The sequence below is a fragment of the Rhincodon typus genome, chromosome 42 (assembly GCF_021869965.1).
Source record: "Rhincodon typus isolate 14 chromosome 42, sRhiTyp1.1, whole genome shotgun sequence".
In the NCBI taxonomy this organism is placed as follows: domain Eukaryota; kingdom Metazoa; phylum Chordata; class Chondrichthyes; order Orectolobiformes; family Rhincodontidae; genus Rhincodon; species Rhincodon typus.
The window spans coordinates 6,658,766-6,673,321 of record NC_063373.1 but is presented as its reverse complement, the minus strand read 5'-3'; the positions used below and the strand labels follow the sequence as shown (position 1 = coordinate 6,673,321).

Sequence of the window (14,556 nt, the reverse complement as noted above, 5' to 3'; positions counted from 1 at the left end):
AGGTGTGTCTTGTCCTGTTTTCTTTTAAAGAGAGATTGGGGGAACAGGCACCGAGCTGTCCATGAGAAGATAAGCAACTCGTGAGGCCTTGGGTTTTTTTTTGTAAAGTTGGAACAATAGAAGCAGCCTGAGTGGGTGGTGTCAAGCTCTCACAGATCAAGGATTTTTAATAAAAACCGAAAGAACTGCGGATGCTGTAAATCAGGAGCAAAAGCAAAGTTGCTGGAAAAGCTCAGCAGGTCTGGCAGTATCTGTGAAGGAAAAAACAGAGTTAATGTTTCGGGTCCGGTGATCCTTGAAGGGTCGCACCAGCCTTCGTCAGTTACATAAAAATAACTCTTTATTGCAACAAACACTTAAGTAAAAAGCCGAGAAAAGAAAGGGTTTGTAATCCATTTCTTGATTCCACTTAAGATTTTGCATTTTTTTTTCCCCTCTGACCTTAAACCTATGCCCCTCTAGTTTAGAGCTCCCCTAACCTGAGGAAAAGACCTTGGCTATTCATCCTATCCATGCCCCTGATGATTTTATAAACCTCTGTAAGGTCACCCCTCAGCCTCCGATGCTCCAGGGAAAATAGCCCCAGCCTATCCAGCCTCCCCCTGAAGCTCAAACCCTCCAAGCCCGAATCTGATTTGCAGGAAGTGACAAATGCAATCTTGTCAGGGTCTGTGTTAGGCCCTCAGTGTTTCAAGATTTATTTTAATGGTTTTGAGAAGGTGCATGGAGCCATGGTTGTTAAATTAGTAAGTCATACAGGACAAAAGAGCCCTTTGGCAAGTCAAGTCTGAGTCAAGACAAATCAGTGTAGGACTTAAATGGTAAGGCGCTGGGGAGTGACGCTGAACAAAGAGGCCCTGGGGTGCAGGTTCACAGTTCCTTGAAGGTGGAGTCGCAGGTAGAATAGGGCAGTGAAGAAAGTGCTTGGTACGCTTGCTGTTATTGGTCAGTGCGTTGAGTACAGGAGTTGGGAGGGTCATGTTGTGGCTGTACAGGACATTGGTTAGGGCCACTTTTGGAATACTGTGTGTAATTCTGGTCTCCCTACTATAGGAAGGATGTTGTGAAACTTGAGAAGGTGTGGAAAAGATTTACAAGGATGTTGCCGGGGTTGGAGGGTTTGAGCTGTAGGGGGAGGCTGAAAAGGCTGGGGCTGTTTTCCCTGGAACGTCGGCAGTTGCTGTCTCTGGCAGAGAGTTCCTGGTGTGTAGAGGTGCTTCCTAACATCTCTCCTGAACAGTCTGGCCCTAATTTTTAGACTATTCCCCCTCGTTCTAGAATCTCCAACTGGTGGAAATAGTTTACTTTTATCTCTTAGACTCCCTACAGTGTGGAAGCAGGCCATTCAGCCCATCGAGACTGCACCGAACCTCCGAAACAGTATCCCACCCAAATCCCCACCTCACGCCCCTACTCTATCACTGTAATGCTGCATTTCCCATGGCTAACCCACCGAGCCTGCACATCCCTGGACACTATAGAATTGCAGCATAGAACCCCTACAGTGTGGAAGCAGGCCATTCAGCCCATTGATTCCAACTGACCCTCCAAAGTGCACCTCGCCCAGACCCACCCCTCTACCCTAGCCCTGTCACTCTGCATTTCCCATGGCCAACCGACCTAACCTGCACATCTTTGGACTGTGGGAAGAAACCGGAGCACCCGGAGGAAAACCCCACAGACACGGGGGGCACAGAGAATGTGCAAACTCCACACAGACTGTCGCCTGAGGGTGGAATCGAACATGGGTCTCTGGTGCTGTGAGGCAGTACAGCTGACCACTGAACCACCGTGCTGCCCCAGTCTCAGACAGTGACTCCCCATGCAGGATGTGAAATAATATGTACATTTTCCTTACTGGATGGAAATGTGTACAATACAATATATTAAAACCTTAAACAAAAACAGAAATCACTGGAAAAGGTCAGCAGGTCTGGCAGCATCTGTGGAGAGAAATCTGAGTTAACGTTTCAGGTCCAATGACCCTTCCTCTTGAATAAAAGAAGACACACATACAATTTTGTTATAAAGAAAATTTATTAGCTTACTCTACTTGAGATCTGTGCAAACTAATGAGTGAATCTATTCGCTTAAACTACTGCAGACATCATCGTTATCATCAGGGTCCCTCACAGACAAGAATGTCATTCTCTTCCACTCTCAGGGTGAGTCCACAGGTGGCTGTACAGATGGATGCAGCTACCACAGGCTCTGTTACACTCGGGGCAGGAGGGGGTCACACGGGAAGGGGTGGGTGGGGCGTTGATGCAACAGCGCACTCCTTACGCTGTTTCATGTCGATACCTTCCCGCATGCTCCTCCTCCACTTTGGACAGTCCTGGGCCAGTGACTCCCAGGCGTCTGTGGGAATATCACATTTCACCAGTGAGGGCTTGAGGTTATCCCTGAAACGTTTCCTCTGTCCACCTGGGGCTCACGGACATTTTCAAGCAGAAAGTCTCACTGCCTTCTGTCTGTTGGGAGTCCTGAGTGGTGGCTGGCACTCGGAAGCCCCAAAATATAAAAACAAATTGAGACTTTCCAGAAATATTTTTAAACAGGTTTAATAAAATGAGCTTAGGTCCTACTGAATGTGAATTTACAGACATAACGATGGAAACTAAGCAACTGGCAGGTGAATTTGCAACAGTCTTTAGTGCTGAGGAATTAAGTGACATCCCAGAAGGAGCAATAAATCAGGAAATTGAAGGGAGGGAGAAAGTCTGTAAAATAACAAGCACCATGGTAGTGATACAGAGAGAATTGATGGACCTTTACACTGACAAGTGCCCAGGTCTAAATCTAATTCATCCTCAGATATAATAAGCATTGGCTAGTGAGATAATTGGTGCGTTGGTTTTAATTTTCCAAAAATCCCCTGATTTGTGCAAGACCCTAATATTGAGGGGGGTGGCATGGCAGCTCAGGGGTTAGCACTGCCGCCTCACAGTGCCAGGGTCCTGGCTTCGATTCTGGCTCTGGTGAATGTCTGTGCGGAATTTGCGTGTTCTCCCTGTGGGTTTCCTCCCACAGTCCCAAGATGTGCAGGTTTGGGTGGATTTGGCCATGCTAAATTGCCCACAGTGTCCAGGGATGTGTAGGCTTAGGTATGGGAATGGGTGGGAGGCTGTTCAGAGGGGCAGTGAGGACTGGATAGAATGAAGGGCCTGTTCCCATACTGTAGGGATTCTATATATCACAAATGTAACTCCCTCGTGCAAAAATGGAGGGAGATGAAGAGCAGGAAGCTACAGGCCTGTTAGCTTAACATCTGTCATTAGAAGTATGAAATAATTCATAGCAGGGTATTTAAGTAAGTTCAAGAGAATCAAGCAAAGTCAGTATGGTTTTGTTAAGGGGAGATCATGTCTGACCCTACCTACCGGATTCCTCGGAGGAAGTAATATGTGCAGTGGATCAAGGAGAACCAGTTGATGTACAATATTTGGATTTCCAGAAGGCACTCGAGAAAGTGCCACATCAAAGACGATTGTGGAAATTTAAAGCTCACAATGTCGTCAATAGTAAATTGGCAATGTATAGAAGTTTGGCTGGCTAACTCGATGCAGACAGTAGGTAAAAATGGTATCAGAGATAGGAACTGCAGATGCTGGAGAATCTGAGATAACAAGGTGTAGAGCTGGATGAACACAGCAGGCCAAGCAGCATCAGAGGAGCAGGAAGGCTGACGTTTCGGGCCTAGACCCTTCATCAGAAAAATGGGTCTTTTTAGGGTGTTAATATGTCCCGAGAGGTGCACTATACAGATTGGTGAAGGAACTTCGACTGTTTACAACAGATAAACGTGGTTTGGATGAAAGGACAGAGGGCATGGTGGTCAAATCTGTTGATGACACAAAGTCAGGTACGAACGTAAGCTGTGATGAGATCAGGAGGCTGCAAAATGTTACAGTTAGTTTATCTGAGTTGGCAAACAGATGGCAAATGAAGTATGATGTGAGAAGATGGGAAATTGTCCATTTGCGCAGGAATAATTTAAAAAAAAACACTGAAATGGTTGCAAAGTCTGTGTTGTCCTTGGGAATGAAAGGCTAGCATGCAAGTACAAACATTTTGTTCATATTTCCCATGGCTAATCCACCTAGCTTGGACATCACTGGATACTATAGACAAATTTAGCATGGCCACTCCACCTAACCTGACCTGATGCACACATCCCTGGATACTATAGGCAATTTTCTTTGGACTCTGGGACGAAACCCACACAGACACAGGGAGAATGTGCAAACTCCACACAGTCACCTGAGGGTGGAATTGAACCCAGATTCCTGGTGCTGTGAGACAGCAGTGCTAACAAGTGAGCCACCCCAATTCAGGAATTAGGGGAACCAATGGAATGATATCATGTATTGCAAGGGCAAGTGCATATAAATGTAGGGAAGCTTTGCTTCAGTTGTAGAGGGTGCTAGTAAGACCACTTCTGGAGTGTTGTACACAGTATTGGTCACCTTATTTAATGCAGGATATAAATATGATTTGATTTGATTTATCGTCACATGTACCCAGGTAAAGTGAAAAGCTTTGTTTGTGAGCAGTATGGGAACATCACGTACAACATTACTTAGTAAGCAAGGACATGCAGGTTTTAAAAAAAAACTTAGACAGAGGCAAAGAGGTTACACTGCACAGGGCATGCGTTGGGCAAGATCAACAGTAACAAGATCAGCATTATTTGAAGTTAGAGAGTCCATTCATCAGTCTAATAGCGGCAGGGAAGAAGCAGTTCTTGAACCTGCTGGTGCATGTGTTCAGGCTTCTGTATCTTCTGCCTGATGGAAGAGGTTGGAAGAGATCATTACGGGGTGTGATGGGTCTTTGATGATATTGGCAGCCTTTCTGCGGCAGTGAGCCGTGTAAATAGAGTCCATGGACGGAAGGTTGGCTTCCGTGATGGTCTGGGCTGTGCACACCACCTTCTGTAGTTTCTTACAATCCCGAGCAGAGCAGTTGCCGTACCAGGCCATTATGGATGCGGACAGTATGCTTCCAATGGCGCATCTGTAAAAGGTTGGTGAGTGACTTTAAGGACATGCCAAATTTCCTGGGCCGCTTGAGGATGAAGAGGCATTGTTGTGCCTTCTTAACTGTCACATCTACGTGGGAAGTCCAAGGCAGGTTGTCAGTTATTTCACTCTGAAGAACTTGACGCTCTCCCATCCCCTGAAACTCAGTTCCGTTGATGCAGATGAGGGGCGTGTTCTCCTCCTTTCTTTCTGAAGTCAATGATCGGTTCTTCAGTTTTGCCGACGGTGAAAGAGAGGTTGTTTGCATTTGCACCACGCCACTAAACCCTCTATCTCCCTTCTGTATTCTGACTCATCGTTTGAGGTTGTTCAGAGAATTTTACCAGATTAACACCTGGAGTGGGCAAGAATACCAAAAGAGGTGACGTGATTGAAACATATAAGATCCTGAGAGGCCTTGAAAGGGTAGATATTGAGACGATATTTACAATTATGGGAGAGGCTGGAACGAGGGGTCACTGATTAAAAAGAAGCGGTTGCCCATTCACTCCCGGATATCCCAGATGTCCTCGTTTTTCAAGGACCGCAACTTCCCCTCCACAGTGGTCGAAAATGCCTTCGACTGTGTCTCCCGCATTTCCCGCAACTCATCCCTCACACCCCCTCCCCGCAATAACAACCAAAACAGAATCCCCCTCGTCCTCACGTACCACCCCACCAACCTCCGAATCCAACGCATCATCCTCTGACACTTCCGCCATCTGCAATCCGACCCCACCACCAAAGACATTTTTCCCTCCCTACCCTTATCTGCTTTCCGGAGGGACCACTCTCTCCGTGACTCCCTTGTCCGCTCCACACTCCCCTCCAGCTCCACCACACCCGGCACTTTTCCCTGCAACCGCAGGAAGTTCTAAACCTGCCCCCACACCTCCCCCCTCACCCCCATCCCAGGCCCTAAGAAGACCTTCCACATCAAACAGATGTTCACCTGCACATCTGCTAATGTGGTATACTGTATCTGCTGTTCCCGTTGTGGCCTCTTCTACATCGGGGAAACCAAGCGGAGGCTTGGGGACCGCCTCGTGGAACACCTACGCTCGGTTCGCACTAAACAACTGCACCTCCCAGTCGCGAACCATTTCAACTCCCCCTCCCACTCCTTGGACGACATGTCCATCCTGGGCCTCCTGCATCACCATAATCATGGGCCCCGAAGGTTGCAGGAACAGCAACTCATATTTCGCTTGGGAACCCTGCAGCCCAAGGGTATCAATGTGGACTTCACAAGCTTCGAAATCTCCCCTCCCCCGACCGCATCCCAAATCCAGCCCAGCTCATCCCCGCCTCCCTAACCATTCCTCCCATCTCAAGCCCCACCCCCATCTCCTACCTCCGAACCTCAGCCCGCCTCCTTGACCTGTCCATCCTCCCTGGACCGACCTATCCCCTCCCTAACTCACCACCTGCACTCACCTTTACTGGCTCCAACCCCGCCTCTTTGACCTGTCTGTCTCCTCTCCAGCTATCTTCTCCTCTATCCATCTTCTATCCGCCTCCCCTTCTCTTCCTATTTATTTCAGAATCCCCTTCCCCCTTCCCCATTTCTGAAGGGTCTCGACCCGAAACGTCAGCTTTCCTGCTCCTCTAATGCTGCTTGGCCTGCTGTCTTCATCCAGCTCTACACCTTGTTATCTCAGGTCGCCCATTTAATGATTGTTTTCCTCTCAGACTGTTGTGACTCTCTGAAACTCTCTCCCTGAGAAGGTTGTGGAAATTGAGTCTTTGAGCATCTTAAGACAGATCTCAACAGATTCTCGGAAAGCCACAGCGTGGGAGGTCAGGACAAGGCCTGAGGACCCATAGAGTCATACAGCACGGAAACAGACCCTTCAGTCCAACCAGTCCAGAAGAACAAAAAAAAGAACAATACAGCTCAGGAACAGGCCGTTCGGCCCTCCAAGCCTGTGCTGACACATTTTGCCCTTCCATACTAAAGCTGTCTTCACTTACAGGATCCATATCCATCTATTGCCTTCCCATTCATGTATTTGTCCAGGTGTTTCTCAAATGCTGCTATTATGTCTGCTTCCACCGCCTCCTCTGGCAGCGCTTTCCAGGCACTCACCGTCTTTTGTGTGAAAAACGTGCCTCGCACGTCTCTTTTAAACATCCCCCCTCGCACCTTGAACCTGTGTCCCCTAGTAATTGCCCCCTCCAACCCTGGGAAAAAGTCTCCTACTTTCCACTCTAACCATTCCATTCGCAATCTTATAAACTTCTATCAGGTTGCCCCTCAACCTCCTGCATTCCAGTGAAAGCAAACCCAGGTCTATCCAACCTTTCTTCATAGCTAAACTCCCCCATACCCAGCCTATCCAGTCTCTCCCTACAAAAACCGAATGTCCTGTCCCTTGATCATCAGTTTACATGCAGGTAGAGCTCGAATTTTCCACGTTGTACGACACCTTTTTGAATGGCTGTGAAAATGCAAGTGCACTACATCTGAGATGAGGAATATTTTGTATTACAATCACAGTGTGCTGTTGTGATTTGAAATTCACTGCCTGGAGGCAAATTCAACTGCATCCTTCAAAAAGGAACTGGAGACCTTTGTGAAAAATAAATGAAGTTAGAGATCGGTGGCATTCTTCGGGTAGTTCTTTCAAAGAGACAGCATGAGTATGATAGACTGAATGGCCTTATTCAATGCTTGAAGAATCTCATGGTCACTTGAAAGGAGGGAATCATCAATGGAGAGTGATATGTTAAAGAAAGCAGGATCTCCACTTCTTTGTGCATTTAGTCCAACAATTAAATACACCTCAGTACTCTCTTAAGTGGCAGATGAATTTCAATACAAAGAGGTGTGTGGCAGGAGGGATAGGCCATACAGGCTTAATGACATGAATCTAAAGAGTGAGCAGGGAGAAAATGACCTGGAGGGACATATGCAGAGATTGGTAGCAGGACACAAAGAGAGAGGAACCTTGAGATCACAATATTTGAATTGGAAGGGGAATGTTGGTGACACTGTAGAAATCCAGGCCATTGAGTACAAAACCAGAGCAATTATCTGAGACCATATCCAGTCATTGGACTGTTTTGATTTAAAGAAATCTTGAGGGACACAATCCCCTCTCGCATTCTCCTTGGCAACATTTCAACCAATCAGCAGCCTTTCCTCAGGGAGTATAAATTGCTGTACCCTTTGAGACTTGGTTTTCTTGTGTGTGTGTCCTGATGAGCAGGAGATGAAACGCTTCAACAAGAGGTCTCCCTTTTCTCAGCAATAAATCTACTTCCTCAGCTTCTGTGGATCATTTTGGTAGGAATGTGCAGTCCCAAGCTCAAACAGCATCAGTCCCACTGGAAGCAAAGTGGGTGAGAGCAGCCAGCCCAGCAGAAAATAACTGTCTGACCCTCCCTCTATCAGAATGAACACAATTTGGTCCCGGATGTGATTCAAAGCAGCAAAAGCAGCAGAACATCAATCACTGCGATCACTTGTGAGCCCGCTGGTGTCTCAGCAGGTGGGACGACTGAGTGAATCCCTTCCCACACTCAGAGCAAGTGAATGGCCTCTCCCTGGTGTGAACTCGCTGGTGTGACAGCAGGCTAGATGACTGAATGAACCCTTTCCCACATACAGAGCAGGTGAACGGCCTCTCCCCAGTGTGACCACGGCAATGTTTCAGCAGCGCGGAGGAATCACTGAATCCCTTCCCGCACTCAGAACAAGTGGACAGCTTCTCCCTAGTGTGAACGCGCTGGTGTCTCAGCAGGGTAGAAGAATGACTGAATCCCTTCCCACACTCGCAGCAGGTGAATGGCTTCTCCCCAGTGTGAACGCGCTGGTGGGTCAGCAGGTTGGACGACTGAGTGAATCCCTTCCCACACACCGAGCAGGTGAATGGCCTCTCCCCGGTGTGAACCCTCTGGTGTTTCTGCAAGCTCGATAACTGAGTGAATTTGTTTCTGCACACGGAGCAGGTGAACGGCCTCTCCCCGGTGTGAACCCGCTGGTGTGTCTGCAGCCCCCATAACTGAGTGAATCTTTTCCCACACTCAGAGCAGGTGAACGGCCTCTCCCCGGTGTGAACCTGCTGGTGTCGCAGCATATCAGATGAGTTGGCAAATCCTTTATCACACGCAGAGCAGGTGAATGGCTTCTCCCCGGAATGAACTCGCTGGTGTGAAAGGAGACTGCACAACTGAGTGAAGCCCTTTCCACAGATGCAGCAGATAAATGGCCTTACTCCAGTATGACTTCGTTGATGTGCTTCCAATGCAGATGGTATCTGGAAACCCTTCCCACAGTCCTCGCATTTCCATGGTTTCACCATACTGTGGGTGTCCATGTGCCTTTCCATTTTTGAACATCAGTTTAAGCCACATTCACAGACTGAACACATAGACGCAGTCTCTGCAAAGGTGATGGCGCAAGTCTTTTCTCAGTCTGTGTAACTGGTTAAAACTCTTTCCACAGTCAGCTCACTGCAACAGTCTCACTCGACCTGGCACACCGATCTTTAAAACCATTTTGACAAACATTCTTTGTTTCAGATTTACAAACAGATGATATTCGGGTCCCAGCAAATCAAGTGATTTTGCCAGATCACGAAGAGAGGCTTGTTTCGAGATTTCTATCTGCAAATCTTCTAATTCTCTGGGGAAGAAAAGGAGTTTGCAAAAGTCATCGCTGTCAGTACAGGACAGAAATCCATAAACAGGCAATTCCCAGTTTCTGTGGCACATTCTTTCCTCTCTCATTCCCTAAAAGCAGTGAATTTCCACACACTTATCCCTCCATTCTCACTCTGCTGTATCTAATGTCCACCCCGCCTCCCACCTCCCCAGGGTGTGACTGACAGACCCACAGCCACCACCTTCCTGCCCTGGGATTTGAAGCAAATGCAACCATCTAACCCTCACTCGCGCAACTGCGCATGTGCCGGGCGCGGTGGCGGCGTCGTCACGAAAGGCCGTGCCCTGGTTGACCAATGGAGAGCCTCGGAGGACCAGAGGTCCTCCAACCAATCAAGGCTCCCCTGTTGTCCGAAAGCGGACGACCCCGTCGATGACCTCTGGATGCCAGTGCGCAGGCGCACGACCAGCTGCCCTCCCTCCCGCAACCATCCCGCCCTGTGAGCATGCGCAGTCCCTGAGAGTCCCAGATTTGGACTGGGCACCATCATGCTGCAGAATGAGAAGGGAGGGAGAGTGTGTGGGATGGGGATTGACAGCTTTTAGGGCATGAGGGAGGAAAAGAAATGTAGCATAAACATGAGAACTGTCTCTGCTGGATTTCTATCTTGTACTGACAGTGATGCAATCTCCTTATGCAGGATTGTGTGAGTGAGGCTTTGCAGTCAGAAATCTCAAAACGAACCTTTGTGTTACAACAGGACAGTCACTTGAGCAGCAGGATCTGAATGTTATTATCAGCCTGCGACCTTAGATAGAGAAACGTTCTGAATAAAAACCGAAAGAACGCTGTAAATCAGAAACGAAAACAGAAGTCGCTGGAAAAGCTCAGCAGGTCTGGCCGCGTCAGTGGAGAGAAATCAGAGTTAACGTTTCGGGTCGAATGACCCTTCCTCCGAGAAATGTTCTGTTTGTTTCGAATGATGTGACGAGACAGCACTGTGGCTGGAAAAGCACAAAGTCACACCAGGGGTGAGGCCGTTCACCTGCTCCATGTGCAGGAAGGGATTCACCCAGTCGGCCAAGGTGGTGATCTCGAGAGTGTTTCCTGGAGAGTCGACCGTGGAGAGAGCTTTAACCAGTTACACAACTTGAGAACGCGTTGTGGTGCATTTCCTGTGCACGTGGACAAGATTTCAATAAACGATTGAGTCTGGAGTGACAGACCATGCACCATGGAGAAACCGTGGAAATGTGGAGTCTGTGGGAAGGGATTCAGAACCCCGTCCAAGGTGGAAATCCATCAACGCAGCCACACGGGAGAGAGGCCTTTTACTTGCTCCGAGTGTGGGAAGGGATTCAGTGATTCAACCACCCTGTTGACCCACCAGCGAATTCACGCCAGGGTGAAGCCATTTGCCTGCCCTGACTGTGGGAAGGGGTTCAGCCAGCTGTCCCATTTGCAGAGACACCAGCGGGTTCACACAGGGGAGAGGCCGTTCGCCTGCTCTCGGTGTGGGAGCACATTCATGGACTCATCTGCCCTGCTGACGCACCAGCGGGTTCACACCGGGGAGAGGCCATTCGCGTGTTCTGAGTGTGGGAAGGGGTTCAGTCAGTTATCGCACTTGCAGAGACACCAGCGGGTTCACACCGGGGAGAGGCCGTTCAGATGCTCTGAGTGTGAGAAGAGATTCAGTGACTCCTCTGGCCTGTTGAGACACCAGAGGGTCCACACCGGGGCAAGGCCGTTCACCTGCTCCGTGTGCGGCAAGGGGTTCACAGATTCTTCCACCCTGCGGACCCACCGGCGGGTTCACACTGGGGAGTGGCTATTCACCTGCTCCGAGTGCGGGAAGGCCTTCACCCAATCGTCCAGCCTGCTGACCCACCAGCGGGTCCACACTGGGGAGAGGCCGTACACCTGCCCTCACTGTGGGAAGAGCTTCAATGATTCGTCCACAATGCTGAGACACCAGCGGGTTCACACGGGGGAGAGGCCGTTCACCTGCTCCGTGTGCGGGAAGGCGTTCACCCAGTCGTCCAACCTGGCAATACACCAGCGAATTCACACCGGCAACTGGCCCTTCAGCTGCCCTGAGTGTGAGAAAGGATTCAATCGGTTATCCAGCTTGCAGAGACACCAGCAAGTTCACAAGTGACTTACAGGAATTGGATTCCACTGATATTGCTTCTGCTAATCGCATCCAGGACTGAACTGCGCTCATTTACTGAAATCTGCCTTGGACTCTGGAACTAAAGACTTCCATCTGACCATTCGTCCATCTTTATCTTTGCTAGAGATTTGGCCCAGCAGTTCCTGATGGGTTATCTTTGTGAATCGACATAGCACCGTCTCCAGTGTATATGCTCCCTTTGTTTGAACGGAGATCACAAACGGTGACAGTTCTCTCAAAGTAGTCTCACCCTGGTTCAGAACACGGAGAACAGGACCTTCCTGCTTTTCAAATCCCTCTCGCCCTCGAGAGATATAGACACGGTGGCTCAGGGGTTAGCACTGCTGCCTCACAGCGCCAGGGACCCAGGTTTGATTCCACCCTCGGGCTGTGCAAAGTTTGCACGTTCTCCCTGTGTCTACGTGGGTTTCCTCCGGGTGCTCCGGTTTCCTCCCACAGTCCAAAGATGTGCGGGTTAGGGTGGATTGGGCATGCTAAATTGCCCCATAGTGTCCAGGGATGTGCAGGTTGGGGGGGGTTAGCCATGGGAAATGCAGGGTTACAGGGATAGTGGGAGTGGGGGGAAGGCGTCTGTGTGAGATGCTCTACAGAGGGGGCAGTGTAGACTCAATGGGCCGAATGTCCTGCTTGCACACTGTAGGGATTCTATGATGTAACAAGTTCAAGGGAGTCTTTTTAAACTCTTAAACATGTGGATTCTGCATCTTTTATTCTTTGACTGTATGTAAGTGTCCCCATTTCAAAAGCCAGTCAGGAAACCAATGAATGTTATATCATGAACAGGGTGGTTAAGAAGGCGTTTAGCACGCTTGCCTTCATTGCTCAGGCCTTTGAGTATACGAGTTGGGACGTCATGTTGAGGTTGTACAGAACATTGATGAGGCCTCTTTCGGAATACTGTGTGCAGTTCTGGTCGCTCAGTTATAGGAAGGATATTGTTAAGCTGGAGAGGGATCGGAAGAGATTTACCAGGATGTTGCTGGGCATGGAGAGTTTGAGTTTAGAAGAAGGGCTGGATAGGCTGGGACTTTTTTTTACTGGAGCACAGGAGGTTGAGAGGCATTGTTTATAAAACAGTGAGTGGTATGGATAGAGTTAGTGGTAGGTGTCTTTTCCTTAGGATGGGGGATTTCAACACTAGGAAACACATTTTTAAGGTGAGAAGAGAAAGATTTTAAAGAAAGAGGGGCAATTTTTTTATACAGAGGTTGGCTCCCCTGTGGAACGAACTCCCTGAGGAGCGAACTCCCTGAGGAAGTGGTGGATGTGGGTACAATTACAATGTTTAAAAGACATTTGGATAAGTACCTAAATAAGAAAGATTTGGAGCAATATGGGCCAGGAGCAGTGTTTAGTTTAGTTTGGGATTATGTTCGGCATGGACTGGTTGGGCCAAAGGGTCTGTTTCCATGCTGTAGGACTCCATAACTATCCTTCTGCTCCTTGCATAGTTCCGATACATAGGATTCATGTTGATGATCAATCATAGAATCCCTACAGTGTGGAAACAGGCCCTTTGGCCCAACCAGTCCACACCACCTCTCAGAACATCCCACCCAGACCCATTCCCCTATAACCCACCTGATCTGTGAATCCAGATCGCAGAGATGGTTGTCGTACATCTTATCAATGTCGATCCCGCACTCAAATTTAAGACTGAGACGAAACAGTCAAATGTGCTCCTTTACCTCGATGTGTCAATTGAGATGCTGTCCTGCAGGTTCTCTCCTGCTGTCCACTGCAATCCTGTGTTCACTGAGCAATGCTCCCGATTTCCACGTGCTACAGGGCTAACTTTGTTGGCAAGCTCCTGATCAACTTGCTCACCGTGCAGAATTATCCTGCAATGCTGAAGATTAACCCTGATAACAATGAGTGAATTGTAGATCATTGTCAAGGCCGGGTCTTGATTTTAAAACCTCATACGGTATGAACCTGTGTGTTTTTGGAAGCTGCAGAGCTAAGAGAAATGATTAAAACAAAGAAATTCCTGTCCAGTCTTCATAAGCTACATATTTTGCCTACTTTCTGTGCAAGTATAAGGCTCATTGAATCGAACAATCCAGGGTTACTGTGTACGAAAGCTGTCGTCTCCTGCAAACTGCCTTTTTGAGCTTGTGCATCTTCTGTTAAGCCTGAATTAAAGCCTAATGCATGAATTGGGTGGCTAGCCAACAGGTGATCGAACAGGTATGAGTCTTAATTGAGTTGCAATTAATGATGCTGTCATTAATCTGCAGGGAGGCAATGGCTTTGCAGTATCATCACTGGACTGTTAATCCAGAGACCCGGAAAACATTCTGGGGACCCGGGTTTGAATCCCGCCACGGCAGATGGTGTAATTTGAATTCACTAAAATATCTGGAACTAAGAATCTAATGATGACTGTGAATCCATTGTCGATTTTAGGGTAAAACATACCTGGTTCACTAATGTCCTTTAGAGAAGGAAACTGCCATCCTTACCTGGTCTGGCCTACATGTGACTCCAGACCCACAGCAATGTGGTTGACTCTGATCTGCCCTCCGGGCAATTAGGGATGGGCAATAAATGCTGCCTAGCCAGCGACGCCCTCATCCCGTTAATGAGTGAAAGATATCAGAAAGACTAAATTCTATTTGTTGTGAAAATATAAAACATTAATTTATTTCATGTCTGAACAATGTGCAATGCAGGAGAATGTACCAGTAAGCGAGATTTTCAAGGTCTCATTTGAAATGATGCAG

At 48.3% G+C, this 14,556-nt stretch overlaps 1 protein-coding gene and 1 pseudogene across 1 annotated transcript; one reads left to right on the top strand and one right to left on the bottom strand.

Annotated features, from left to right (window-relative positions):
* LOC109918847 overlaps nucleotides 1-12,152 on the top strand; it is a 56,794-nt pseudogene extending 44,642 nt beyond the window's left edge.
* Nucleotides 4,957-9,542, bottom strand: LOC125487539 (zinc finger protein 239-like). The gene is made up of 2 exons (XM_048619273.1): nucleotides 8,194-9,542; nucleotides 4,957-5,379 (listed from the first exon to the last, which is right to left on the bottom strand). The coding sequence occupies exon 1, from the start codon at nucleotides 9,356-9,358 to the stop codon at nucleotides 8,489-8,491; it is 870 nt and encodes a 289-aa protein (XP_048475230.1). The 5' UTR covers nucleotides 9,359-9,542; the 3' UTR covers nucleotides 4,957-5,379; nucleotides 8,194-8,488.
* Nucleotides 12,153-14,556: the final 2,404 nt, after the last annotated feature.

What these genes read in the sequence shown, in the direction of transcription:
- LOC125487539 (XM_048619273.1), bottom strand. Translation starts at nt 9,358, where the DNA reads ATGGAAAGGCACATGGACACCCACAGTATGGTGAAACCATGGAAATGC.